Consider the following 26,394-nt stretch of genomic DNA (forward strand, 5'->3'; position numbering starts at 1 on the left):
GCCTCCCCCTCTCATCTCCCTTCCTTAGCCTATAGGAAAAATATATTTTCTTGGTTTGGTGAATGCAGCGTGGGGTTTATGATCGTTTGATCTTCCATCATCCATTTGGGACATCCTGTACTCGCCATGTTGTCAGGCCCCAATGCGTGTTTCAAAAGAGGACATCCGTTTTGAAGTCCGTGGTGTCCGATCGCACCGTGACTTCCAGAGGAGGGGGGGGGGGGGGGGGGGGGTCACGAGTTGGTATTCTGAAAGCAGATCCCCCGGGAGCCACTGGAGAGACAAAGGGAACAAGACCGGTGACATCGATTCATAAATCGAATGGCCGTTGCCGCCTCTTTGAAGAGAGACTTGACTTCCCACGAGCGTTCAACAGTTAAAGGCAAAAGTCAGCCCCATGTTGAGGACATGGCTAGAATGTCCAATGTTCCAAAATAATTATATTCATCTGCTTTTCAGCTCATTTATGGCATAATGCATCAACATAGCATAGCCTAGTTTGATTGATCTTTTAAATCAAACTAGGTCTAACTTAATCAGTGACTTTTTTATTCTCCAAAACATACAGATTGATAGTTCCACTACGGGGTTTTGTTCCTATTCAATTATGTCCTTCTCAATATTTAAGAAAATTAACCAGGGACATGGCTTCCGATTTTTTTTTTTTTTGTGTGTTTTACCCGTCTCTCCATCTCAGCTAGCAATCCACCGTGGTAACGCAGGGTTCCAGTTGTTGGAGAGCACATGGCTCCCATCCAAGTAGAGGCGCTTGAGAGTGGACCGCTTGGAGAGCAGGAGCACAGTCGCACGCTATCCATCGCCTGGTAGCCACCGCCACTCTGCGTCCTCTGGGGATCTCCTCCCTTTATGTAGGCACACTTAACACACCAATTATCTCGTCTCGGATCTAGATTTTTCCTCGTTTTCCTTTCCCCCCCTCTCTCTTCACTCCTTGCCCCGGGTCAGGCTTAACCATCACTTTGTTTGGTATAAACAATCATTGGTGATCATCACATCGGGAGCCAAAGGACGTTTGCCACTGTTCGCTTTGAGACCGGTGAGTAAAGACTACAAGTGTTTGGGTTGGGCTACGTTTCCTACTTTCTAATATGATCGATTTGTTTCCTTGCCACAAGTTACAAAACTAGCTAGATTGCAATTACCTGATAGTGATTGAGACAGTTTTAATTAATATCGATCCAGATAAATTATGTATTTGCATTTACACGACATTTGGATCCATTTTAATTTAACGTGGGTGATATCTGCAGCTGCAAATATATTTTCATGTATAGCCTACTGAAAGTTTGCTGAATCTTCCAGAAATCTCAACTTTAGTACACTTCTCATTGTCTGTTGTGTTGTGTTCTAATATATAATGTTCGAGTAGGCTACCACAGTGGAATAAATTATCAATTATTTTCTATAACCCCCTTTCCAATTTCAAAACTTTCAAACCTACACATCGGGGTGATGGGGGGGGGGGTTGCCCTAGAGGACGTCTGGTTACCCTACGTACGGGAAACCCATTTGACTCCTACCTGTTCCACTGTTAAATAGCGGCCCAAATTGGTGGGCGCCATCCTGATCATTTCTCTGAGTGAGAAATACGAAGTGTTGCGCGTGAGCGTGTGCATGGGTTGAATTGCGTGTGTCTCCTGTGTATTGCTCCTATGGTCGTTGCTTGTGTTTGTCAGAGCTGCTGGGGCGTCATGACGGCGGAAAAGAGCGGGCCCGTTGTAAACGGTAAACAAGGCGAGGACCCTGAAGGCTCAGCCTCCAGTGTGGACAAGCAGGAGTACCATGAGAGGGGCCACTGGAACAACAAGATCGAGTTCTTCCTGTCCGTCGCCGGGGAGATCATCGGCCTCGGCAACGTCTGGAGGTTCCCTTACCTCTGCTACAAGAATGGAGGAGGTAAGGGGGGAAGGAGACATCAGGACTCTCCTACTGCGCTGGTCATGCATCTATATATATAGATATATATACAGTATGCAATATACCTGCATGGAGGGACGAGGTGAAGGAAAGGCAATGTTGTAGATGAAATGAGTTATTTTGGTGGGATGGAAATGGAAGAATTTAGTCTTCAGTGAGGGAAAAGACAGCATGATGATAAAAATTAGGTTGAGGCACTTTCAAACACTATAAACACATATTCAATTCTTCAAGATAACAAATCTGAGCACTGTGACGTTTTAAGTAAATGGATGGATCGCTGGGAGAGATGGCTAATAACTCTGTTCTGATCTCCATCAAAGGAACAGTGTATTGAACGGTTGTCGTCTGTAAGGCTGGCTGCTTGATTTGAAGAGGGACAGGTAGGATGGTAGCTAGCAAGCCCAGCATGGAGCCACATCATCCGCCTCATTAAAAGAGAGGTCATGTTCATGTTGGCAGTGCAGCACTGGAATCCAAAATGTCTGGTAACCGCCTAATCGTTTTGAGTTCAGTTGAAGGGTAATGCCAATAGGTAAGATAGAGGCTAAGATTAATTCAGATAGGTAAGATACAGGGTGACAGTAAGATAGATAGGTGAGGTTCCGATAGGTAGGCTAGATAGGTCAATAGGTTATATGGTAGATAGCTGAAGTTAAGTTTAGTTCATATAGATAAGATAGATAGGGGACGTTCAGATATGTACGATTTAAAGTAGATTGTTGACACTCCGTTGTGTTGTGGGAATGTGAAGGGGCCTTCTTCGTACCGTACGTCATCTTCTTTGTGTGCTGTGGCATCCCCGTGTTCTTCCTGGAGACCGCCATGGGCCAGTTCACCAGCGAGGGAGGCATCACGTGCTGGAGGAAGGTCTGCCCGCTCTTTGAGGGTGGGTACAATCCAGGGGCTCTCCTGCATCTTCCTGATCCCACATAGCAACAGTCATTTGGGATCGCTGCATGATAAAATTTTAGTTGGAAACTCTGTTTAAAAAACACAATGTAACTCTCATAATAATCACTAATGATGGTTAACTGGGAAAGCTAGAGCATTTGAAGGTAGAAATGCTTTAGTTCTTCCCAACCCCAGTTGATTATTACTTATTATCAATGCACTCATATCATCGAATCATCTTTTATTTAAACAAAGACGTCTGCCTTAGAAAAGGAAGGACAAAGTCGAGGATTTTGTTTATTCAAAGATCATTGGACATAACAGCTACCTATTCCCACTGTTTTTATTTTCATGTATGACCTGTATCCGTGTGGACCAATGAGCAATCGTTTTTCCGTCTCATTCCTTCCCACGGCCTCTTCAGGGATTGGCTACGCAACCCAGGTGATTCAGGCGCATCTAAACGTCTACTACGTGGTCATCCTAGCCTGGGCCATCTTCTACCTCTTCAACTGCTTTACCACCGAGCTGCCCTGGGCTAACTGCGGCCACTACTGGAACACAGGTGGAGACTCATATTAGACTATCAAATATTCGCTGTGAAGGCCTTGGCACAGTGTGTCATCAACCAACTGTCCCAGTGTAATCATCATGAATGTTCAGTCAAGCTGATTCTGTGAGTCGTGTTGTTTCTGTGGTTCACTATGGTCACACGGATTCTGTCAACTTTTTTTCAAAGTCCTGCCTACTAGACGCTGTTTGGCTTCACACTCAAGCAACTGAGAGCAGAGATTGATTTACTTTTTTGGGGGAATTAGTGGGTGGGGAATTAGTCGTTTGAACCAGGCACACAGTTTGTGATGGTACCCCTAATATTGTTTTAAAATGCTCTAATAGTTACAACTTTTTCATTAATTTTCCATCATGATAATTATCCATGACAAGAATCAAGGACGGCACTAAAAACTCATTCTAAGAAAAGTTAAGGATAAGAGTCTAATCCAAATGGCATATGCTATCATTTTATCATGATGAACAAGTCATTCTGTGTCCACAGAGAACTGTGTTGACATGTATGGAGCGAACGCCACCAACTTCACAAACCCAAACGCCACTTCTCCGGTCATTGAGTTCTGGGAGTAAGTAGTGCATCTCTCACTTCTATTTCTTTATAACAAAGTCAAGTTACTGTTTGATGAGATGCCTAATGAAATTCAGTGTATTTATACATTCTCGAGATCACTGTAATGGGATCAAGGGAGTGTCAAACTTCTTTTTCTGCAGTGTCACGTTCTCACCTACACATCTCTGAATCCTAGCTCATTTGTAAGTTGTCATGTAATGTTCGGATCAAAGGTCTCATAGCGTCAACACTCTGGCTCTTGAACCCAATCTGTATCCTGGAGTCACAAATCAGAGCTTCTGCGGAAAGCCATCTGATCCACCCCGCTAACCTTATCGCCTAATAATTAGAACTGTCTTTACATAATTGTGTCAACAAGCCCTGGGTAGGCAAGCTGCCTCCCAGCGTGGGCCGTGTGCGGCAGCATTTCATGCCAGGCCGGCGTGTGATATGCTGAGCAAACGTCCTGTCCCCCTGCCGGAGGCCATGCGCTCTGCTGTACAACTGCTGTGTACAGTATTCTGCTGTGTTAAACCAAACCGCCTCCATTTTCAGTCACGCCAGAGTATTATTTAGATCATATTATTGTTTTGTGACTTTGGCGAGTGAGGGAAATATTTGATCGTTAGCCGATAGCCAAAAGGAAAAAGGCGTGCCGTTGGAAACGGCAACCTAGCCAACTGCCAAGCTGGTGGCAGAGAGGAAAAATGACCGATGACCTCATCATATTCATGCCAAGACAGAGTCTATTTTTACACTGTAAATGCAGTGTTCAATTCGTAGCAGAATGTTTTCCTTGGATCTCAAAAAATATTATTTGCCTGATCCATTTTTTTTTTCAATAATCTCCAGCGTTTACTATCCAATGTCATTTTCATTCTATTCTATTTAGTTATTTACTGTTTTATATTGTGTTAATTGTATCATAGCATATGTAGATGCACGTCTTTCGAAAAACATGCATACGTCCACATGCAAAAGATTTCCATCCTAGAAAGCAGTTTATTTCTTCTATTCAACACCCTTCATTGATGGGGGATTATTCCCCCGTGGACAGTGCTCATGAGGGATTCGCCCGATTCAATGGAGATTACAGATGATTATCAGCTAAAGGACTGTACACTTTGAGCTGTTCTTTCAGTCTCTTAAGCAGTCCAGAGCTGTCCTGTTGTGTTGGTCACCAGACTTTGTCACTACAAAGTGCACTCTTCACTCTTTCCTCTTTCCTGAAACTGTTTTGTTAGATAGTAGTCACAGGCCAACGACGTTTCTTAGAAAAAGTCTCACGGGAAAGTACTTTAGTAACAAGCTATACTGGACAAAGCAAATCATTTGATACCAGCAGCACCGTACATTACGCCCGGAAGAGATTTACAGTACATGCGCATGTGTACAATGTAAATTACATTAGCATGCGCCGACACTGGCTACCAACACTTCCTGTCCCCTTCATTCACTGGCTGTGGCCGGAGGGAGGGAGGGCGGGGGGAAGGGAGGTGAGCGGGTCGAGGGGGGGCTGTGTTGGACCTGGAGAGTGGAAGGCCACCAAGAACATGTCACTATGATCAATGGCTGCTGCAGGGGCCTCGAGGGTGAACCGAGAGGCAAGCGCTTGGCAGGGCCTCGTATACCTCTCTGGCTAGCTTTTTAGCATTTTTTTTTTCTTCTTCTTCTTCCCCCTCTTTGCTGATTCCTGGCCATGTGTCAGCGAACAGGAAGTAGCAATCGCCGAGACGCAACCTATGATGTCATCGTTAGGGATAGCATGCCCAGATTCCCATGGCGACCACTGTTGCACACGTTATCATATGGCGAACCGATAGAAGAGGTGATTTGTTAGCGTAGCGTAGTATGGACAACCATGGGTTTCTTCACGTCAAATAAGGCAATGGGAAATGGATACATTTGAACTATGAATTTAGAGTTCAAAAAAACTGCTGTATAATTCTGTGAATTTGACAGTAGGTAGAGTAACATCACCCCAATTCACACAATCACACCTCCACCTCTATTTCCTCCATCCTGCTAGCTGTGAGTGAAGCAGACTGTATCTGCATGGATGCCTTGTGAGGTCTCAACTCGCCCTGACATTATTTATGACTCTGTTTATGTAAAGAACACTTTCTCTATGTGCCCGATTTCACAGTAAATCAATAATAATAGTACTACATTCCTTCAAATAATCCCATGAAATTAAGATTATCATAAATACTGTTAGATATCAGAGCCATCATAAAAACAGAGTGACATTTGAAACATAACAATAATAGTAGTATGTATTTATATGTTTCGGAAGAATATGAATATCTACTTTTTTACTTATTCTGCGGTTTAGTAAAACATTTATTGTAACCTATATGTATGTTGCATGTTATTGTATGCTGCTTCTTGGCCAGGTCTCTCTTAAAATGAGGTTCTCAATCTCAATGAGACTTTTCTTGGTTGAATAAATGTTAAATGCATAAACGTTTCTTTAATCATTAGTTGTTGTTATTTTCCTTCCCGTGTAGACGCAGAGTTCTGAAGATATCAGATGGCATCGAGCACATGGGCAGTATTCGCTGGGAGCTGGCCTTCTGTCTGGCCCTGGCCTGGTTCATCTGCTACTTCTGCATCTGGAAGGGACCCAAATCTACCGGCAAGGTAACACTCACCTGACCATCCACCTGTGTGAGTACAAGCACACACACAAGGAGTCATCCTGTTTGTTCGTGTCTATGTGCATATTTGTGCACGTACTTGTGCGTGCACACAGCGACCACTGTGTGCTCGCTGTAATCTGACGGTTTGCTACAGTAATCCTTATGCTCTTTTGAAAGAAGAAACAAGGCCCAAACAACAGGAAGAGGCACAAAAACACAACAAAAGTGTTGCCACTCGTCGCCCCCTTTCCGCAGCACTCTTTCACGGAGAAAAGTCTCTGTGAAACTTCTGCCTTCCCCTGCTCTTGTGAGCAGAGGAGAAAGCATATCTCTTCATTTTCTCCCCGTCTCGTTTCTCCCTCTCTCGTCCCCCTTTCCGCTTGAATGTGCTCTCTTCGATTCTTACAGGCAGCCGGGGTTTCACTGTCCACCGCACTCAGCAGCCTTGGAGAAGCACTTGAAAGATTCAATGAGACAGAGTGACAATGGAGGGAAAGAGAGAGAGAGAGGGCGCGAGATGGAAATGGACGGTCGGAGGGAGAGGGAGAGGGAGAGGGGGAGGGAGAGGGGGAGGGAGAGGGGGAGGGCGATATGTGCACCGGTAAAAAATAAAGTTAGAGAGACGTATGAGGTGAAATGTACAGTACATTGTGCATGATAGGGAGTTGAATTTTGATTTCGGGGGTGGGATTTGCAGCGTAGCCTATATTTCGCTGAAGTGCCCTCCGTCTGGCAAAGTAAAGCAGGAGTTGTGGGGTGGGGGTGTTGGCGGCGGTGGAGGTGGCGGTGGGGAGGATGTGCTTCTTCATGGCTCAGCTTTAGTGAGCCGTCCAAGATTGATTCCCGTATTCAGGGGAGAGAAGTAGACCCGTTCATGAGGAGCATGCAGAGTAACCCCCCTCACATCCCTACCGGACCCCTTTTCCTATCCTACTGCTCCACAACCAGCCCCTCTCTCTCTTGCTCTCTCACTCTCCCTCTGTCTCTCGCTCCCACTATCCTTTTTGCACTCATCCTCTTTGAGAAGAACCCCAGCGTGCTCACTGCGAGACAGAGAGTGGGAGAGAGAAAGAGAGAGGCTTTCTTCTATACAGAAAACCACAATCCATTCAGAAGTCTCCTCCATCTTCACTAAGCTGTTTGCTTTTGCAGGGCCATGGTTGCCAGCCATTCTCCCGCCTGTACGATTTAAGGCCGGTAGATTTGCTGCAGCCCGAAAAGATGCTCCTGGGGTGAGCTTGAAGGAGCATGGGGTGTATCCCAAGTCACAGCGAGATGGGATATGTTTCTACGCTGTTTGAGTCAAAGAGTGGGGAGAGACAGAGAGAGAAAGTAGGGAGAGGAAGATGTACAGCAGGGAGGGGCTGTGGGGAGTGGGGAGAATGAGGCTGAAAAAAAAAGAGTTACTGGAAGAGAGCGCTTGTGTGGTTTAAGATGTGTAATCGTTTTATAGGACAAATTGTTGCTGGACGGATGAATTAAACGGAAGAAGGCCTTTTTTCCCACACTCTCTCCGTGGGCTGTCATAGGGTGAGAGCAGTGGCCAGATATGTTTCACACCGGGCCCTGCTCCATCATGGCCAGCTCCATCATGGCCAGCTCCATCATGGTCAGCTCCATCATGGTCAGCTCCATAGCGCCTGGTCCGCCTCCACCCAAAACAGACTGGCTTGAACTTTCTGTTCAACGTGATGTAATGAACCATGATTTGTGTGTGTGTGTGTGTGTGTGTGTGTGTGTGTGTGTGTGTGTGTGTGTGTGTGTGTGTGTGTGTGTGTGTGTGTGTGTGTGTGTGTGTGTGTGTGTGTGTGTGTGTGTGTGTGTTCATCTGTGTCACTAAAGGGTAATCTGTAAACTCAGCGGGTCTGACATACAGTGGACAGGTGTACACAGCCAACACTTTGTATAGATGTCCAATGCTTGTGTGTGCAATTGTGTGTATTGCAAAAAAAAATAAAAAAATGCAGCATTTTCCCACACTGCAGGCATCACTCCTCTGGACCGCTCCTGTCTAACAGACAGAGCCAGAAGAGCTCTCTTTTCTTCCCACCTCCTCGTCCCTCCCCGGCCTGTTCTGTCCTCAATTGGACCTTGACGGCGTGCCAGCAAACCAGGGGGACGTTCGTTGCCCACCGACGCTTTCCAAGAGCCCGGGTCTTTTGTCCCAGCAGGCTTCCTAGGAGCCTCGAGATGGGGGAGCGCAGCTTAGAAAAGCGCTTGGGTTTGGAGGTTAGCGGGCGCTAACACACAAACCCCCATACATTAGTATGGGGTGTATGTGTTGGGTTTCTCTTAGCTGCTTTCTTTGCAGTAGACTTCGGGCCTACTATGTGTGATCCAACTCCTACGAAGGGCTTCCCCTAACCTTCACGTTACTCCTACAATCGGTGGGGTCAGGGGTCAGCTCTGACGCCTCACAGTGAGGTCACTACCTTCCGATCTGACCGGGTGCCACAGCTGTGCTGTCTGCAGGTTCTCGTTGTGTTCATGCTAGGTTTCCAGGAGCTCTTTTTCCTGAGCTACTGCAGCTGTGCAGCTTAGTTCAAAAGAAGTCAATTGTTACCAAGCTGTCTGATACTGATGCCGTTTGATGACTGAGCATTTCATTAGTAAAGGCCATGGAGACGGGATTCATCGTGCGGAAGTAAATCAAAACAAATCACTCTCTCCTTAAGTGTCTGACCAATCAAGCACAGTGTTCCCATCGCCGTCATCCCAGCAAGTCACAAAAAGCTTGGAAGTTGAAGAAGTGCTGAAAAATAACGGATCATTTTTGTTCCTAGAAACTGTCCCATCCCATTTTTTCAATAAGTATTCTGCCCATTGAAGACATGCAGGTTAAGATAGTAAGCAAAAACATCATGGATCAACAAACGTTGAATCAATAAAATGTGTGCGTGGTTCAACACGGTGGTTCTGTTTATCTCAAGGTGGTGTACGTGACGGCCACATTCCCCTACGCTATGCTGTTGGTCCTGCTGATCCGAGGGGTGACACTGCCAGGAGCCTGGGAGGGTATCAAGTTCTACCTCTACCCGGACATCTCCCGCCTCTCAGACCCTCAGGTAGGCCCTCCATGCTCTGATAGTGTGTGTCTGCATGGGGTCGCGTGTTTGTTGCAGTTCATTTGAGAGACGGACATAATTGTGTTCTGTTTTATTGAGAGGAGAAGCTGGATGTATCAGCAAGTTATTATTTTAAGCAGAAATAGAGAACATAGGCAGGAGAAAAGAGCTGAGAGAAACAGTTGCCTCTGTTTCCTGGAGCCTCCATCTTTAGCAGAAGTGAATAAGACTATCGTGAAAACTGCTATATTGCAGTAACGTGATATTAAAACAAACAACCGCAGGTGATGCGAAACTACTGCCATAAATTCAAAACATATATGATCCATGATACTGCTGAGTATCTGAGGACCCTGCTGTATCCCCATTTTAGTTTCCTCGCCTGTTTGTCTATTTAGTGTAGAATATCATAAATCCTCGTCTAATTCGAAGGGGAGAGACCCCGAGCACAAAGACGGCTTTGCTTTGGCACGATAGCTGCTCGGAGCGCTTGAGGGCTGGTTGTCTGCGTGGGCAAGTGTTCCATTTAAACTTTGACTGTACAAAGGTAGTCAACAAGAGCCGAGCTCTTGCGCTTGGTTGACTTTTTGGATAAACTATAAGCCATACGCTGCCAAGATAAGCTTCTTGACGTTTTGACAGTTTGTAATGTATTTAAAATTTTTACGTTTTTACTGTGAAAGTATAAGTGGTGAAGAAACTGTCAGAACACACAAGGCTCATAACGACGTTGCAGCAGTGCATCAAAATCCGATCATAATCAAACAATCGAAAAGTACTTACTGGTTTGTTTTTTAAAGCTTCAACAAGTGGTCTTACGCAGCTTGCCCACTGCATCCGTCCGTCAACAGAGAACGGAAGGCATGTCTGACGGATGGGGCAGTGGTATTTGCCGACGGAGCCACGATCTGATTGGCTGACTGATCCGTCGCAGCCTGAAAAGTTAACATTTTTGCTACTTCTGAGCGCAAGAGACGGAGCCGACGGAACGGACAGACCCACAATGTATTTCGGGATCGCCCCATGCAAAATCAATGAGATCTATCAACGGACGGATACAGTGGGCAAGGGGTGTTAGCTAACTGTTTTAGAACTTAAAAATATACATTCAGGTGGAAAACTATTTGTCTATTAAAAATATTTACATTAACTAATTATTTGCGTTGGAGTTACACTTATGTCAACTCATCACTGCAGGCCTAGAAGCGAACTTATTAGTTCTGATTTAGTAATAAAAAAAATAAAAAAAAACGGCCCAGGCAGTGACCTGAAGGTCGCTGGGAGAAGAGTGGGATATCTGCTGGGGCTACACAAAGTGTGCATTCAGGGTCACGGTGGGATCACCAATACTGCAGGCAGCCATCTACCACCTCCCAGCTCGGATGCCGTCATCTACTGTAGGAGTTCTAAGATGCTCCCATTGGTCAGGTCCAAAATGCGATGAGGCAATTTTCAAAAAAAGTTTGTATATCCAGAACGTTGCTGGTTGCGTCTGAATCAGGTCACACTTAACTTTGAAGCTACTGAGGTCATGACTTTTTGAGGGAATGCCAGCGATTTTCATATTTTCATGATTGCAGCTTAAAAAATGTTTCATGTTTTCATTACAATTAAAACTAATTACATATTTAAGCAAAATGTTTTAAGCATTTAGAAAATGTTGCCATTCGACTAAGTCATTTTTGACTTTCTGGAATTTCGCATTACTCTAATCAAAATGTTGCAACAAATGTAAGTGTTCTGTGCCACTGCTGGTCTTATCAGTGGCCACAAAAGTAGGAAGCGTGTCTGTTCACACTAAAAAGATGGGTGCACACACCAACGCACACACACTTGATTGATTGATTGATTGGTTAAGATAATGTAGAATGATAGACAGACAGACAGATAAATACTGTAGATAGAGAGATTCAGCGGTAGATCAGCGGTTCAATGGATAGAGTCTGTCAATGAGATCACTATGCAGTACCTCTTGCTGCTTTACTCACAGGCAGTTGATGGACAGAATGAGACACAATGAAGGTGCTAATCAGACATTATGCTTCGCAACACCTGCGGTACACTCCACCTGCTGGCTAACCGCTAAGTGTTAATCCCTCTCAGCCCAGAAAGTTAGCAGGGATACACGCTTGTTGGATAAATGAATCGTTTTCATTCATGAGCTTAACTTTGTGAGTCACACTGGGAGAGGGGAAGACAAGATTGTGAGACACAGGGAGAAGAAGAGACAGGGAGAGAGAGAGATGCACTGACACACAGGAAGAGATAGAGGGAGAGACCATTAAAGAGAGAGAGAGAAGCAGCCACATATGGAGACTTAGGAAGATAAATAGTGTTGGAGGAAGATAAAGGGGCACAGCTGTTTTGGCAGAGGGAAACATTATCTCTGACAACAAAGTTAAATTGGATTCCTCGGCCACAAGGGGGTCTTTGTTCTGTTTGTCACCGGGCTGTGTGCTGGCTCCTCCATCTGCCTCCACAAACGTTGTCATACCGCCCTTTTTACGATTTCTTGTCTTTAATTTTTCGAGAGTCCCCCCATGCCCCAACACACACACACACACACACACACACACACACACACACACACACACACACACACACACACACACACACACACACACACACACACACACACACACACACACACTGAGCCACAGCCCCAACAGATCCAAACACAGGCTGTGCAAATTAGGCCCAACATCAACAAGTGATTCTCTGCGCGGCCCGGGCCCCGCTACGCCTCGCCGGGCCCCGGAGCGCCAGAGCCCAGAGGTGAACTAAAGAGAACATTAATGAACATTAGGGGGAGAATGGCCCAGTTCTTCCACAGGAACAGTCCCGTGTGTTTGCGAGGTCAGAGAAGTTACCGTGGTTACTGAGCAAAAGGAGAGAAGACTGTGTGTTTGTGAATTGTTTCTCGGTGGGGGAAATGAGATTAGTGAGTGAATGGCGATGTGAGCGAGAGAGTTTTACAGAAGAAGCTGCGCCGCGCAGAGTTTGAATCCCCCGGCAGTCTCTGTGTTCTCCCTCTCTTGGTTCTGTTGTTGGCCGGTTCGCCGCCGTAGGAAGCCGCTTTCTCAATGCGATGTATCTAGGACAGCGTGTACGTTTGTGCACCAACCATGTAGCTAATACATATGAAACTCTACCGGCCCTTTTGTTTTCATATAAATGTGATGCAAAATGGTTCATGGAAATAGAATATATTATCACTTCTTACTTCAAAGGAGCCACATGATTTCTTTTTAAAACCACAATTGTTTGCTTTAACTTTGATGTTTGGTGCTTTTATGTCACATCCTGGTTTAGCTACAGAATAGATCTCTGGCTGAAACTGATGGCTTTGACTTTGTGTCCGGACACCTGTTATAAGGCAACCCCATTAATAGGCTCTCCCTACAGCTGTAGAAACATGGTGGTGCAACATGGTGGGCTCCATGGAAGAGGAGCTGCTCACTATATATTTATATACATATGGCTCATTCTAAGGTCAAGACAACGATTCTTATTTTCATGAGATTAGACACTCATCAAAACATACTTTGATTACTTGAATACTACTACCACTACATTAATTTAAAATCGAAATTTATCCAGCATGAAAACTCTGTGAACTAAATTTGTTCACCAATCAATAAATAATATCCGAATCTATCTATTTCAGTGATTAATGAAGGCCATTTTATGGATGAGATGCAGCCTACCAAACGGCTCCACACCTAACATTTCTCTGGAGGTAGCAGGGCAGACCTTACAGCCTGAGTATGGTCTGGTCGTCTGTATGTCGGAGGTTCACTGAGGTTTATAACGGTATTTATATCAGCGTTGTCATTGGTGGAGTACGGCATGAATCTTGAGGCACTGTTCCGCTTAGTATCTGCTTTCAGGAGGTGAGTTCATGATGTTCTACTTCTCAGAGGCAAAGGGACGTTTCCTTAGGCCCGCATTAGGAGCATCTGATATCGGCACATGGCACAACTAAGACCAGCGTGGGACTCTTTCAGTAGAATGTGCGGATGTTAATGATGTCATGGCCTTACCGTTATAGGACGTTGGACAAAGTATCACGTATCATTTCCGCTGTCAATCAGAGAAACTTATGGGAAGTCATCGGACAGTTCTGCAAGAAGCTAATTTCTAATATGTGTGTGTAAAACGTGTGTGTTTGTGCTTGTCTGCGTGCTTATGCAACACAGGTATGGGTGGATGCAGGGACTCAAATCTTCTTCTCATACGCCATCTGCTTGGGCTGTCTCACTGCTTTGGGCAGCTACAACGCCTACAACAACAACTGCTACAGGTAGGGCAAAGAGCAGTGTTCAACCCACTGACTGAATGCATCACCAAGACCCATCCTTCATAGTGTCATGGATGTCAAGCTACTGCTTTTAGTTGAGAGAAGAGCAAAAACATTGGTGTTCATGTAGCAGACCTGTTTACCCATAGCGACTGGCTTATGAATATTGTTAAAGGCGGTTATAAAACAGTTTTGCTCCAGTGATATTGTGATAACATCGGGATAGACTCATCCACCCCACATATCCACAACAATTATGTGCGCCCAAACTTGGGGACATTTCTTCCACTTGTTGAAGTCCTCTCTCTCCGTCTTGTGTCCTCTCCCCCGGACGCCTGCTCCCTCGCTGGCTCTCCTGTGGCTGCCGGGCCTCCAGGGACTGCCTCATGCTGTGCTGTCTGAACAGCGGCACCAGCTTCGTGGCGGGCTTCGCCATCTTCTCCGTGCTGGGCTTCATGGCCTTGGAGCAGGGCGTCCCCATCGAGGCGGTGGCCGAGTCAGGTGAGAATGTCGCTCTGCACATTGGATGTCGTGTGGATAATATCGTTCGCCTCGTAGAATGATCGAGTCATTTGTTGGACAGATCGTGACATCCATACTAGTTCTATATATAACACTGCTGATTCACTGTGTCTCATTGGCTGTATCTTAAGTGGAATTCCAGCGAAAATTAAACCCAAGGGTCTTTTGACATGAAAACACATTAAATAAGTTTTCCCGGAGCAACTCTATCAGCCTAAATGGCTTCCATTGCATTGCCTAGGGGCAGCGCGAAACGCTCCTAAATCTGCAATTTTTAACCACTCACATTGCTCAAAACAGCACCAAACCTCTGCAGTAGCATGACTAGGTGTTAGGGTAGCGTTAGCTGCTGGACCCAAGAGCAGAACACAAGAGACAGGACAGGAGTTGGAGTGACGGTGAACAGGTTTATTTAGTACAGCTAGGAGTGAAGCAGGAGGTTGGTTGGAGTGGGGCGTATCGGGCTGGAGGGAGTGAAGACTGCAGGCTGGAGGTGACGATCCAAAAACTATAGGTGAGAGAAAACAAAGGTGAGGCACGAGAACTCCACAAGAGAGAACACTAGAGCGTTTGCACTGGAGCCAGGAACAAGTAACTACCACGGTAACACGAAGTACGATCTGGCGATGACTGCAGGGAAACCAGGTGTATCTGAAGGGGAGTTGATGAGTTGATGCAGGCCAGGTGTGAACAGTTGAGTGGCAGGCAAGGCACAGAGACAGACAGGGGGCGTGGCCAACACAGGGGGAGAATACACAGCACCACAACAGTGGCCATGACACTAGGGCCCCTTCACATAAAATTAAGCATCAACAACTTAGTTTGCGTACCGGGAGTTTATTAAAAAAGACTGTTTTACAAGTCGGTAGGTCCGTGTTTACAGGAAGTCCATACGAGTCGATTACCGAATGCTGAGTTCAGTTCAAGGAGAGAAGTTGTGGAATTTATAATTCCAAGGAAATGCAGGTTAAACTCCAATAATTGTTCTTACACAACGTGTTTATTCCATTTATTCCAAGCTCTCGACAGTATAGCAATCCAGCATCGCCACAATGGCTGGAAAAAACTCTCCAGCCGTTCCCACGTAAATGGCTACCGGAAATAATATAATGGAGGAGCCAACTAATTTAACTTAAAACATTTTGTCTGTAACTTAGGTATGCAACTCCTTTCATTTCCCTGACAACACTCTATATTGACACAAACAGCCAAGTATCAAGTTAAGTTAAATTTCGACTAAATACATGATGAACCTTAAAATATGACTTAGGCAATTATGCTATGAGGCTAAAGATATGCAAAATGTTTTCTTCCTGACAGAAAAAAACACACAGCGTAGCTCCGGCTTGTATGTCAGCAACAAGGGTACAAAATTCTTTCCGATGGGGGATATGCCGTTCACACAAACCCCCTGAAACACACAGAGAGAGACACTGGCAAATGCACAAATGCAGAATTTACAAAGAACAATGGATCCAAATCTCAGTCCCAATAAGTTGCGCTAACCAAAGACGCAAAACCAACGCGCACACACACACACACACACACACACACACACACACACACACACACACACACACACACACACACACACACACACACACACACACACACACACACACATAGACACACAGTAGGTGTGAAAGAACATAATCACGCTCCATGATATGAATATGCTTGGCGTCACTGAACAGTGATGTCATGGCTTCTTAAATAATAATAAATGAAATTTATATAGCGCTTAATATGGTACTCTAAGTAAGTCACCTTCTTAATGTGTTGCCTCATTTGACCTCCTATATATTTCAGACACTGACACTGGTGCATCTGTTTGTGTTTCAAACATTATAGAAATTGTCTATTCCCTTTTCATAACCTGTGATAATGAATGTATGCCAAATACCTAGCCATAGCACCTGAAATACCAAGCGAATGCATTCCCATACATTATCGTCTGGTTTAAATTGCATTATACCACTACAGGAACAAGCCTTGTAAGCAGCATCATCATCATCATCATCATATCATCATCATCATCATCGTCATCGTCGTCAGATAAAACAAATATAATATAAATATAAGAACACATTAGAATACCAATTATTAAATACGTAGGATGGATAAAGATGAATAAATCAGAGGAATACTAAAACAATAACATAAAAATAATACAATTATGACATTTTATTAAAGATCATATAAGAAATGAAAGTATTAGTAATCGGTGAAACTAAGGGTCTCAAATATGGATGAGTTTGAAACAACCATAGATAAATACCTCATTCATCCACTAAGGACTATCAAAGGTACTGCGGTGTGGAGAGTGACAGTAGAGCTGCTCTGTGCAACGCAGGTCCCGGCCTGGCCTTCATTGCCTACCCCAAGGCGGTCACCATGATGCCCCTGTCCCCACTCTGGGCCTGCCTCTTCTTCATGATGCTCATCTTCCTCGGACTGGACAGTCAGGTCAGAACCAGTCCCAGCGCGATTGCTAATGGGAACAGCGGAACTACCTACCTCCTACCTGGCTGCACACAATCCTGTTTATGGCACGCTACGAGACGCTAAGAAATCAATACTTTTTAAAATACTTTATTTATTTGAAAAAGGATTCCATTGCTTACGCAAAAGGTTGGAAATAGCATTGATAGCAACTGGTCTTCTGTACAGAAATAACAGACAAAAAATGCCGTAATTGACAAATCAAAATCAAGTATTCATCAAATTAATGTTATTGTATTGGGAGCTTGCGGTTCTATTTTTGCGGTTCTTGGTTTATCAATCAAGTATCTTGATTGATAAACCATATAGAATTGTATCAGCTCAGTGAACATTAAAATTACCATATTTAATCTTATTGTTCTTTGTCAAACTTCAAATCAATTGTAACTGGAGTTCTTTCATTTGCCATTTGGTTTCAGACAATAAGGGTGTGATAGGTGATTACTAAGGCATTACTGTTACAAATGGAAATGTACTATTACTGTTATTATGAACAGCAGGCAATTAAATATAAGAAAAGGATTACTAGTTGCCTTTGTGGAAATCCCAATCTAGAATTGGTTTGATTTGGGATCATCTTCTGATTTGTCTTGGTGTGTGTGTGTTCCAGTTTGTGTGTGTGGAGAGTCTGGTGACGGCCGTGGTGGACCTGTACCCCGAGACGTTCAGGAGAGGCTACCGCAGGGAGCTGCTCATCCTGGGCATGTCGGTCGTCTCCTTCTGCGTAGGACTCATCATGTGCACAGAGGTAACGTGCTCCTGCCACTCAACAGCTGGACCACGTAACAGCTGGACCGCGTAACAGCTGGATCACGTAGCCGCTGCACGGAGAGCAACACAGCGGTGTAGATCGTGACCTCCAATCACAGATGTTCTCATCTCACCATGGAACGCCTATGATGAAAGGCTTTGAGTATTGTGCATGTACGGGCGAGAGAGGGGACGAGAGCAGGAGGTCCAATGGAGCGATATTCTTCAGTGGAAACCTGGGAGATGAGTTAGAAAAAGCATCTAGAGAGATTGTTTACAGATTTTGATCTAAAACGACACCAATAAAGTTGCTCATCTGGTTCCGGGCAGCGTTAGCTGATGCACACAGCTCAGTACGATAACTAATGACCTTCTCTAAGCCGAAGCAATGTAGCAGCAGATAGCAGTGTAGTAGATAGCACAGTTTGGTATTATGCGCTGTTCTGGGACAGGATAGGTGACTTCTTAGCTAATGTTGAAAACAAGTTTGAGCAACTTAAAGTGAAATGTATGATTTGTTTGGGGAGCCATGAGCTACTTAATTGTCTTTAAAATCAGTCAAATTATAAACATTCTTTCTAAGACATAATATTATTCATCTTGTTCAGCATCATCATCTTCAATGTCATCATCATCAATGTCATCAGCTCCATTACGCCATCGTTTTCATCAACAACGGCAAAACATGACATTAACACCTCAGGTACTCTATAGATTTTGAACATCTCTTGTGTTAAATATATTGGAACCATAGGAGAGAATATGGGGGCCCAGCTCTAGCTCTAAAAACATAAAATGCCCCTGGAAAAAGCTGGAAACGTAGCTTTTGGCACTCATCTTCTGGCTTCCTCTAACTCACTCAAGGCCCACATTTATTAGATTCTGCTCCCCTGAGAGTCCCATCGTAAAGAATGGGTCTGAGTGAGAATCCTTTTATAGTTCCCCATGGATATTGACTCAAGGAAATGAAGATGAGAATCGAGCTTCAGTCTCCGAGCAAAGAATGGGAGAGATTCCACGAATCATGAAACCTGTTGTATCATTAATCATTGATAGCGTTGCGTATGACTGGCTACCATGCAGATAGCTATTTGCAAAGTTACAATCATCACACCGCTAACAGAACCTGGATTGTTCTAAGGCAAAAAAACGGATCAATTAAACATTAGGCAATAAACAGGTACGATTTCAATTGGACTTTTCAACAATTTATTTTAGCATATTAAATGAAGGGTATGATACAATTTGGTTGCATATGTTTGCAGATAGGCAAATTTAACACGCATGAAATGTGACAAAGAAATGTTATTTCAGCCTAGTAGCAATGGTAGCTGATTGACTGCTGTCTTGTCCATTCAGGGCGGAATGTACGTGTTCCAGTTGTTTGATTCTTACGCGGCAAGCGGGATGTGTTTGCTGTTTGTGGCCATATTTGAGTCTATAGCCATTGGCTGGGTCTACGGTAAGATATACTGCTTTCTATTATGGTATCTATAATATGAGTATCAGTGTGTTATCCTGTTTGTTATTTACAGTTTGTTTAACAGCAATTCAAATATGTCCTATCCTAAAATATGATTCTCCTAAAAATACTGTACTTCTCTCCTCTCAAATGGATGCATGGTACCACTTGTAAACACTCAAAGCCATACACTGCATACTTCTTATTGCTCACATTACTATTCCATCATTGCCCTCTGCTGGCGAACACTCTGAAACACATTTCATGGGCAGTAGTCCTTTACTCAAAGGAAATCAAAACACACCAACATAGTGGGTCCATCTAAAAGCTGTATGTAGGCTATGGTTAAGAGACAGCCAATGGTAACGTGAGTAGTTAGTAGCAGTCGTGCTAGTAGAAGTCTGCTTGTGACCCCCAGACAACTTGTGACACACGCTGCGTTGTCTTCCAGGAAGTGACAGGTTCTACTCCAACATTGAGGACATGATTGGCTACAAGCCAGTCTTCTTCATCAAATGGTGCTGGATGATCCTTACCCCGGGCATCTGCGCTGTGAGTCCACTCCAAAACATGACCCATAGCATCAGGACAGGTCAACTGAAGACACAAATCAGCCAAATCAGGACAACATATCATGGTGTTGTTCGGGAGAGTCGTGAAGGGTTTGATGAGGCCGGAGCCACAGGGTTTGTCCTCGGCCTGCCATCCCGTCGACTGACGCAGTATTCAACCTGCCGCTTGTGATCCTAGAGATTCATCAGAACCTTCTGTATAGCTGAAATATATTGTACATTTTGATCTGCTCTAAAAGAGGTCAATGCTTATGTTGTATCTCAGAAGGAGAGTTTACATTTTAGTTAAGTTGTATCTCAGCAAATTGTGATATCTAACCTGACTCTATTCTGCTAACACTGCTGATTCACTATCTCTGCCAATCAGAGTGCTTTTTACATTCCATAATCACTATCTGCCTATTATATTTCTTAAGCTAAATACAAAATTAACCTTAAATTATGACCGAGGCAATTATGCTATCAGGTTAACGATTTGAACCTTTATCCATTGAATATTGAATACATGCTCAGAATTAAATCGAATGCATATTTTTTTTTTTTTTTGCTTGGTGATTATTTTCTTTATCTATTGTTTGTTTTAACCTTAAATGCACGTGAAGCATCTTTGTGTACCTTGAGAAGCACTTGAAATCAATGTATTACTATAACTATTATTCTGGTCATCAGTCACTCACCGCGGATCCACTTTCCTCTGTTTGTTCTCTGCAGGCCATCTTCCTGTTCTTCCTCATCAAGTACAAGCCCCTGAAGTACAACAACGTGTACACTTACCCGGACTGGGGCTACGGCATCGGCTGGTTCATGGCCATGTCCTCCATGGTCTGCATCCCGTTCGGGATGATCTGGATGATCTGGAAGACCCCCGGCACCTTCAGCGAGGTAAACACCAGCGCCGAGCCTTGTGGGGAACGCCAGCATGGTGTGAGGATGCCTCTGTGGCCCTGTTTACATGGCAGAAATATCCAGATGCTATGACTATCGTCTTGATTGGAATCTAGATAAAAAAAAAAACCTAATCTTGTTAATATGAAAGGCACCATGGTGTACATCGCCGTCTCAGCCTGTTTGTGCCGCCACAAACTGGTTTCATGTTTGACGTCCGTGGGTTTCACAACATCCGAGAACATGTGGATAGATAGCGACCGCGTTCCACCAGTTTATGTTGGCTTGGATAAGGCCGCAAATCTTGTTTAATAATAGAAATGCCATGTCTAGGATTCCTGGGAGAGTGAGAGAAGAAGTCACAGAGCGACGATGTTTCAGAGACATTTGCATATGCCAGCTCCTTGTTGTAGAAAGGTTGACGACTGGTGTCATAGAGCTGAGCCTGTGACCTGACAACGCCGCCGTCAGAGATCATGTCTTGAGGACAACCTATCGCTAGTCAGTCTAGATTTAACACGGCGTACGACACCACCTCCGGAGATGGGTATGACAACAGTTGCCTTCATCTCTTATACATCCGTCCCTGCCCGTTAAAACTGGAAAACATTTCTATTTGCATTGAAATCTCACAACCGAATTTGTAATTGAGAGAATCAGATGCTGTTGTAAACAAAGCCAGTGTCATTTTCCATAACACTTACATTTCTCTTTTAATATGTTGGTTGTGGAGTATTAAGAATTTAAATGAGACCCAAAACAAAAATAGAATACGGTGACTGATGCACTGTGAAAAGTTCAGGTTTGGTATTCATGGTCCTATGTGATGGTGCATAAAGTCCAGGCTAAGTAGCCAAATAACAAGAGTTGTATTCACGACTCTGCATGAGGGTTGATTTACACAACATACACCCAGAAGAGCTCAGCAATCAATCCATTCTGATTCATAATGGAAAGTTTTCTCGTTTGGGTTTAACTAGACGATTTGATTCAACAGACTCCTCAGAGTATGTTGAATCTTCCTTAAACATTATCAGGAAATAACAATGTCATCTCTTTCGCTCGCTCGCTCTCTCTCCCTCCCTCCCCCCTTTCTAAACTGCGCTCTCTACAGAGGATGAAGAAGTTGACCACACCGAGTCCAGACCTGAAAATGAGAGGGAAACTCGGAACCACGAGTCCTTACGCCGTCAACGATGCAAAACCAAAGGCTGACGGGAAAGTATCCGCCCACACAGAGAAGGAGACGCATTTTTAACTGCCGCAATCAAGCAACGACCAAGCTGCCTGCCATTTCAACAACAATCATCACAGGAAATACAAAAGGAAAGTTCAACAACGACGGTATCTCCCACTCAACCTAATTGGATGTGAAAACAAAATGGAATTTTGCCTTTTTTGTTATTTTTTAAAACAAAACAAAGCATAGTTGTGCCTCCGTTTCGCACAACAATTGATAGCAGTCTTTTATTTTGTCTTGATAATATAACTAACAGTTTTTCTGTTTTCTTAATGAGTAATACAAAAACCAAAGGAGCTTTGGATGACATAGATGTTGTCCTGCTACCTGGTCATTATGTGACTCTTGTGTCCATGCCTTTAGAACAAAGGCAATGTGTTGTAAAAAGGTTTACACCATTTTTTTTGTGATGGCAACAAGCTTCACGTTGTGTTTTTTCTCTTTTAGGTCTTAATATGTAGCTGGGTTTGGGGACCCATAATTTAGTAGTAATCATTAAACACTTGTCCTAAGACTTATACGAGAGCAATGTGAATCAAAATAAGTTAAACGATGCATATCGAAAGAGTTCTGCCGTTACAGAATCTGATGTGTTTTTCGCATTTCTTCCCAATAAATAATTATATCGCTTTGCAAATTAGGAGCTAATTAGATGTCCTGTTTGGGCAGAAGAACTCCATTTGAAAAGCATGCAAAACTAGCATGCAAAACTACCAAGGCAGGACTCTGTTAAATGCTTTTGATTCCTCCCCACTCGGTTTCAGAGTGAAAGGCCTCATGGAGCTGTGTTCGACTCGCAGGTTGAGTCTAACCCCCCCCCCCCCCCCTCTCTCTCTCTCTCCCTCTCTTACCCCCCCTGCACACACACACACGCAGCCTCCCTATAAGTCTCCGGTTCCCTGCCATTTCACAGTAATTACGTTGAGCCTAACGCACAGTGACAGACAGATAGATGTGTACCCCCCCCCCCGCCTTTTTTATTTTATTTAAGACATCCTTCACCATGATGCCTTTCAAAAACGTGAATCTCCTGAACTGTGTCCTTGTGTTCATTCCCTTTCCCCCATCCCCCTCAACCTTCTCCTCCCCCTTTGTCTAGTCTGTTTCTTCTTCTTCTACGAGTAATTTTGTCATCATACTCTCACATTCTATTCAAGACAGAAGCAGTGACATCGTAATGTAACTGTGAGCAAATTGCTCTGGGTTTGGTCCCACACTTTTTTTATCAGCATTGATTACGTCGAAGAACGATGCTCCGGAGGAAGCAGGCGGGTGATTCGGAGCTTGATTCGGAGCTTGTTGTGTCAACCCACGTCAAACCTTTCAGAGGAAATAAACCAGCGGTGGCAGAGATTAGATGTTTCGATGCCCGAGACCTATTTTAGGGGGCGGGGGGAGGCTGAACTCTGCAGTGAGCAGGAGCCAATGAGCTGGTCTCATCCATGTTCTGTGTTGAGTTGACGTTCTTCTGACATTTCTTCCTTGCTCACTTCATGTGTTCGTCCTCTCTTTTGTATGTTCGTTCTCTCCTTCTTGCCTTCTCACAGAAAAATGAAATCAGAGCAGAATGTGGGAGAGGGAGCCAGAAAATGTTTCTCTGTTTGCAGTTTTTTCCGGAGGGGGCGGGTAGGAAGTTGAAGCAATTGAATCAAAGATGAGCAGAGGAAGTGGCTGACGAAGCAAGTGAAGCGATGAGGGAGTTTAAAGGAAGTGTATTTTTCTAGAAGGAAGCCCCGCCCCCCTGTCGAAAACCCTCTGAAACCTGTCGTGATGGGTTCCCTGAAGTGTGATAAATTAACCTTACGTCAGTGTTGTGTGACTGGAAACGGTAGGCTGTTTAACACTGGCCACATTGATGTATTTTTCTTTTTCTTATTTTGATATACAGCTCAAAAGCTCTGCTGTTAGATAAATATAATAAACATAAATACATTGTTTGACTATTCTATACTGTTACAAATGTTCTGAAATTCACAGAACACACAGTCTGCTTACTCGTTTTAAAAAATAAATATAAAAGAAAAACAATTAATGTGTCTAACATTTTTTATCCATCTCTCTTGTTTGTCTTTTTGTTTGTCAGCCTGTCTGCTTGCCCCGCTGTCATATTTCCAGACTCTAAACTCTGTGTGAAGGTTTAATGACTCATTCTATGACTTGTTTTATTATTTGACTGAATTATTAAATCATTCATGTCATTAAGATTCAGAGGGCCTGTCACCGAGAGACATATTTAACGAGGAGTCCTCACTGCCGTGTGTGTGTGTGTGTGCACACAGACCTCTGCACCCTCACACATACACTGGGAGTCTATGTGTGCACTTACATACACATATGTACATCTGTGCATGAGTATTTATGATTATGCCTGTGTGTGTGCGTGCGTGCGTGCGTGCGTGCGTGCGTGTGTGTGTGTGTGTCAGTATGTGTGTCTAATGTGCTTGTGTGCCTGTGTCTCTCTGTGTGCATCATTCTGTTCCGCCACGGTTCAGAAGTCAGCTGTAGGTTCTCCGCCTTGAAAGTTGCCACGATCCAGTTTATAATGATATATAAACCCTGTTTCTCCTCTTACGCGACGTTGGAGTCCCATGAAGACATGAAGATGAGAGACATGTATCCATACCGTCAACAGGATCACCGTCCATAAACCTGTGCTTTTTCTTCTTAACAATTCGGGATATCCTAGGGAAGTATATATCCTATAGTATATTCTTCCAACCACAATATATAGTTATTTGCATATTACTGACTTAAAATCCTTGGTCACACCCGGGTAATGTCTTCCCACTTCTATATCAGGTGACCAAATGACCACCCTCACTGGTTCTGTGCAAAAGATCTATTAATGTGAGTATTGACTTGCCAATGGTCAATTTGCAACTGTTGTCATGTTTTGTTCTGTTTCGACGCTCATTTAAAAAACAATGGTTGACCTTTAGAACCCGAACACCATCATCAAACCCATACCGTAAACCACACTCAAAACAAACTCACAAACTGAATATTGAATACAGAATGACATTATTTACAGAATACTAATATCGTATCCTGAGGTCCCTTACGATGCCCGTACCCAGCAAACAGAGATATCAGTACATCAAGGACTGTGGAGTAATGGGGAACCATGAAGGACATGGAGGACAGTATTGATCCAGGAGTGCCAACCTCCAGGAAACAGAAAGCCTAGAGAGCTTGCATCAATAGACACAGGCCACCAAAAACCTTTTACGTCTATATAGGTGCACGGCACGCGGAGGTGTACCTAAATGGAGCTCCTCGGTCAGGCTTCGTCATCACTTCACACCTAAACCATACAATCCAGTTACACGACCATCCCAGAGAACATCTCAGCTGCCCTGAAAGCTCCAGTCGCGCGCATTGTCTTGACACTCAGCGCCTGGCTTCGCATGAGCTCCTCCATGCCCCACCACCAAACCTTCAGCGCTATGGCGAGGTGTTGTTGATCGTTCACGGACGTCAGAATGGGGCTGAGGCGGCGCCTGTCAAAGCCATGATGGAAAAGTCATGGCATTTAAAGTCAATGCTACGAAAAAAGATAACACAGACACATGCTGCCTCTTATTATCGTCGCAAGCATTGAGAAAACCCTCAAAAATGTTACCGTATACGAATCAAACATAGATGAATGCAAACAGAATACCAAACACGCAGTGAGTGATATCATACTTGCAGCCGATGAGGAAGAAATATCAACAAAGATGCAAAGATTGCAAAAAATAATAAGTCCAACAGACACACACACTTACACACACACACGCACACGCACACGCACACTCACACACACGCACACACACACACACACACACACACACACACACACACACTCACATACACACACACACAAATACACACACGTCACACAAACACACACACACAAACACACACACACACACAAACACACACACACACACACAAACGCACACAGTGTTATCAGCCAGGGCTCCAGGACATAGCTAAGATAGGAAGACAGCCACGCTCCACGCCCGAACCCCATCCTAGCCTAAAGACCCCAGCAACCTAGATTTGAAGGCTGATCTTCTGATAGGGTGCTGGAGAAAACAAGGCACAGTAAAGTCCCTCTTGAAGATATTCAGTTGACTACTAAAAACCAGTTAATTCGTGGAATATGTATTTATTAGATATACTGTAAGTATGGTAAATAGGGAATATAGTGTACACATAATAATAATAATTCATTGCAGAACGTCAGTTAATGGAATTTCATATTTTCCTGTATAATTGGAACCCGTCGCCTTGCCTCCCTCAAACTACAACAGACCCAATACATATGCTGTATGTGTGTGCGAGAATGTGTCTGCACACAAATATGCATGTGTGTGCAGGTGTGTGAGTGTGTGTATGTGTTCGTGTATGTGTGTGTGTGTGTGTGTGTGTGTGTGTGTGTGTGTGTGTGTGTGTGTGTGTGTGTGTGTGTGTGATTGAAAGAGGGAGAGAGAGAGAGAGAGAGAGAGAGAGAG

The 26,394-nt window shown here is 44.1% G+C and overlaps 1 protein-coding gene across 1 annotated transcript; it reads left to right on the plus strand.

The window, feature by feature from the left end:
* The first annotated feature begins 675 nt into the window (after positions 1–675).
* slc6a11b (solute carrier family 6 member 11b) lies at positions 676–23,923 on the plus strand. The gene is made up of 15 exons (XM_060068641.1): positions 676–1,057; positions 1,698–1,917; positions 2,693–2,827; positions 3,257–3,397; positions 3,890–3,971; positions 6,466–6,598; positions 9,528–9,662; positions 13,862–13,965; positions 14,339–14,463; positions 16,838–16,950; positions 17,597–17,734; positions 19,096–19,198; positions 19,650–19,750; positions 20,482–20,652; positions 21,770–23,923. The coding sequence occupies exons 2-15, from the start codon at positions 1,713–1,715 to the stop codon at positions 21,911–21,913; spliced, it is 1,830 nt and encodes a 609-aa protein (XP_059924624.1). The 5' UTR covers positions 676–1,057; positions 1,698–1,712; the 3' UTR covers positions 21,914–23,923.
* Positions 23,924–26,394: the final 2,471 nt, after the last annotated feature.

Source organism: Gadus macrocephalus, chromosome 13 (genome assembly GCF_031168955.1).
Source record: "Gadus macrocephalus chromosome 13, ASM3116895v1".
Taxonomy (NCBI): Eukaryota; Metazoa; Chordata; class Actinopteri; order Gadiformes; family Gadidae; genus Gadus; species Gadus macrocephalus.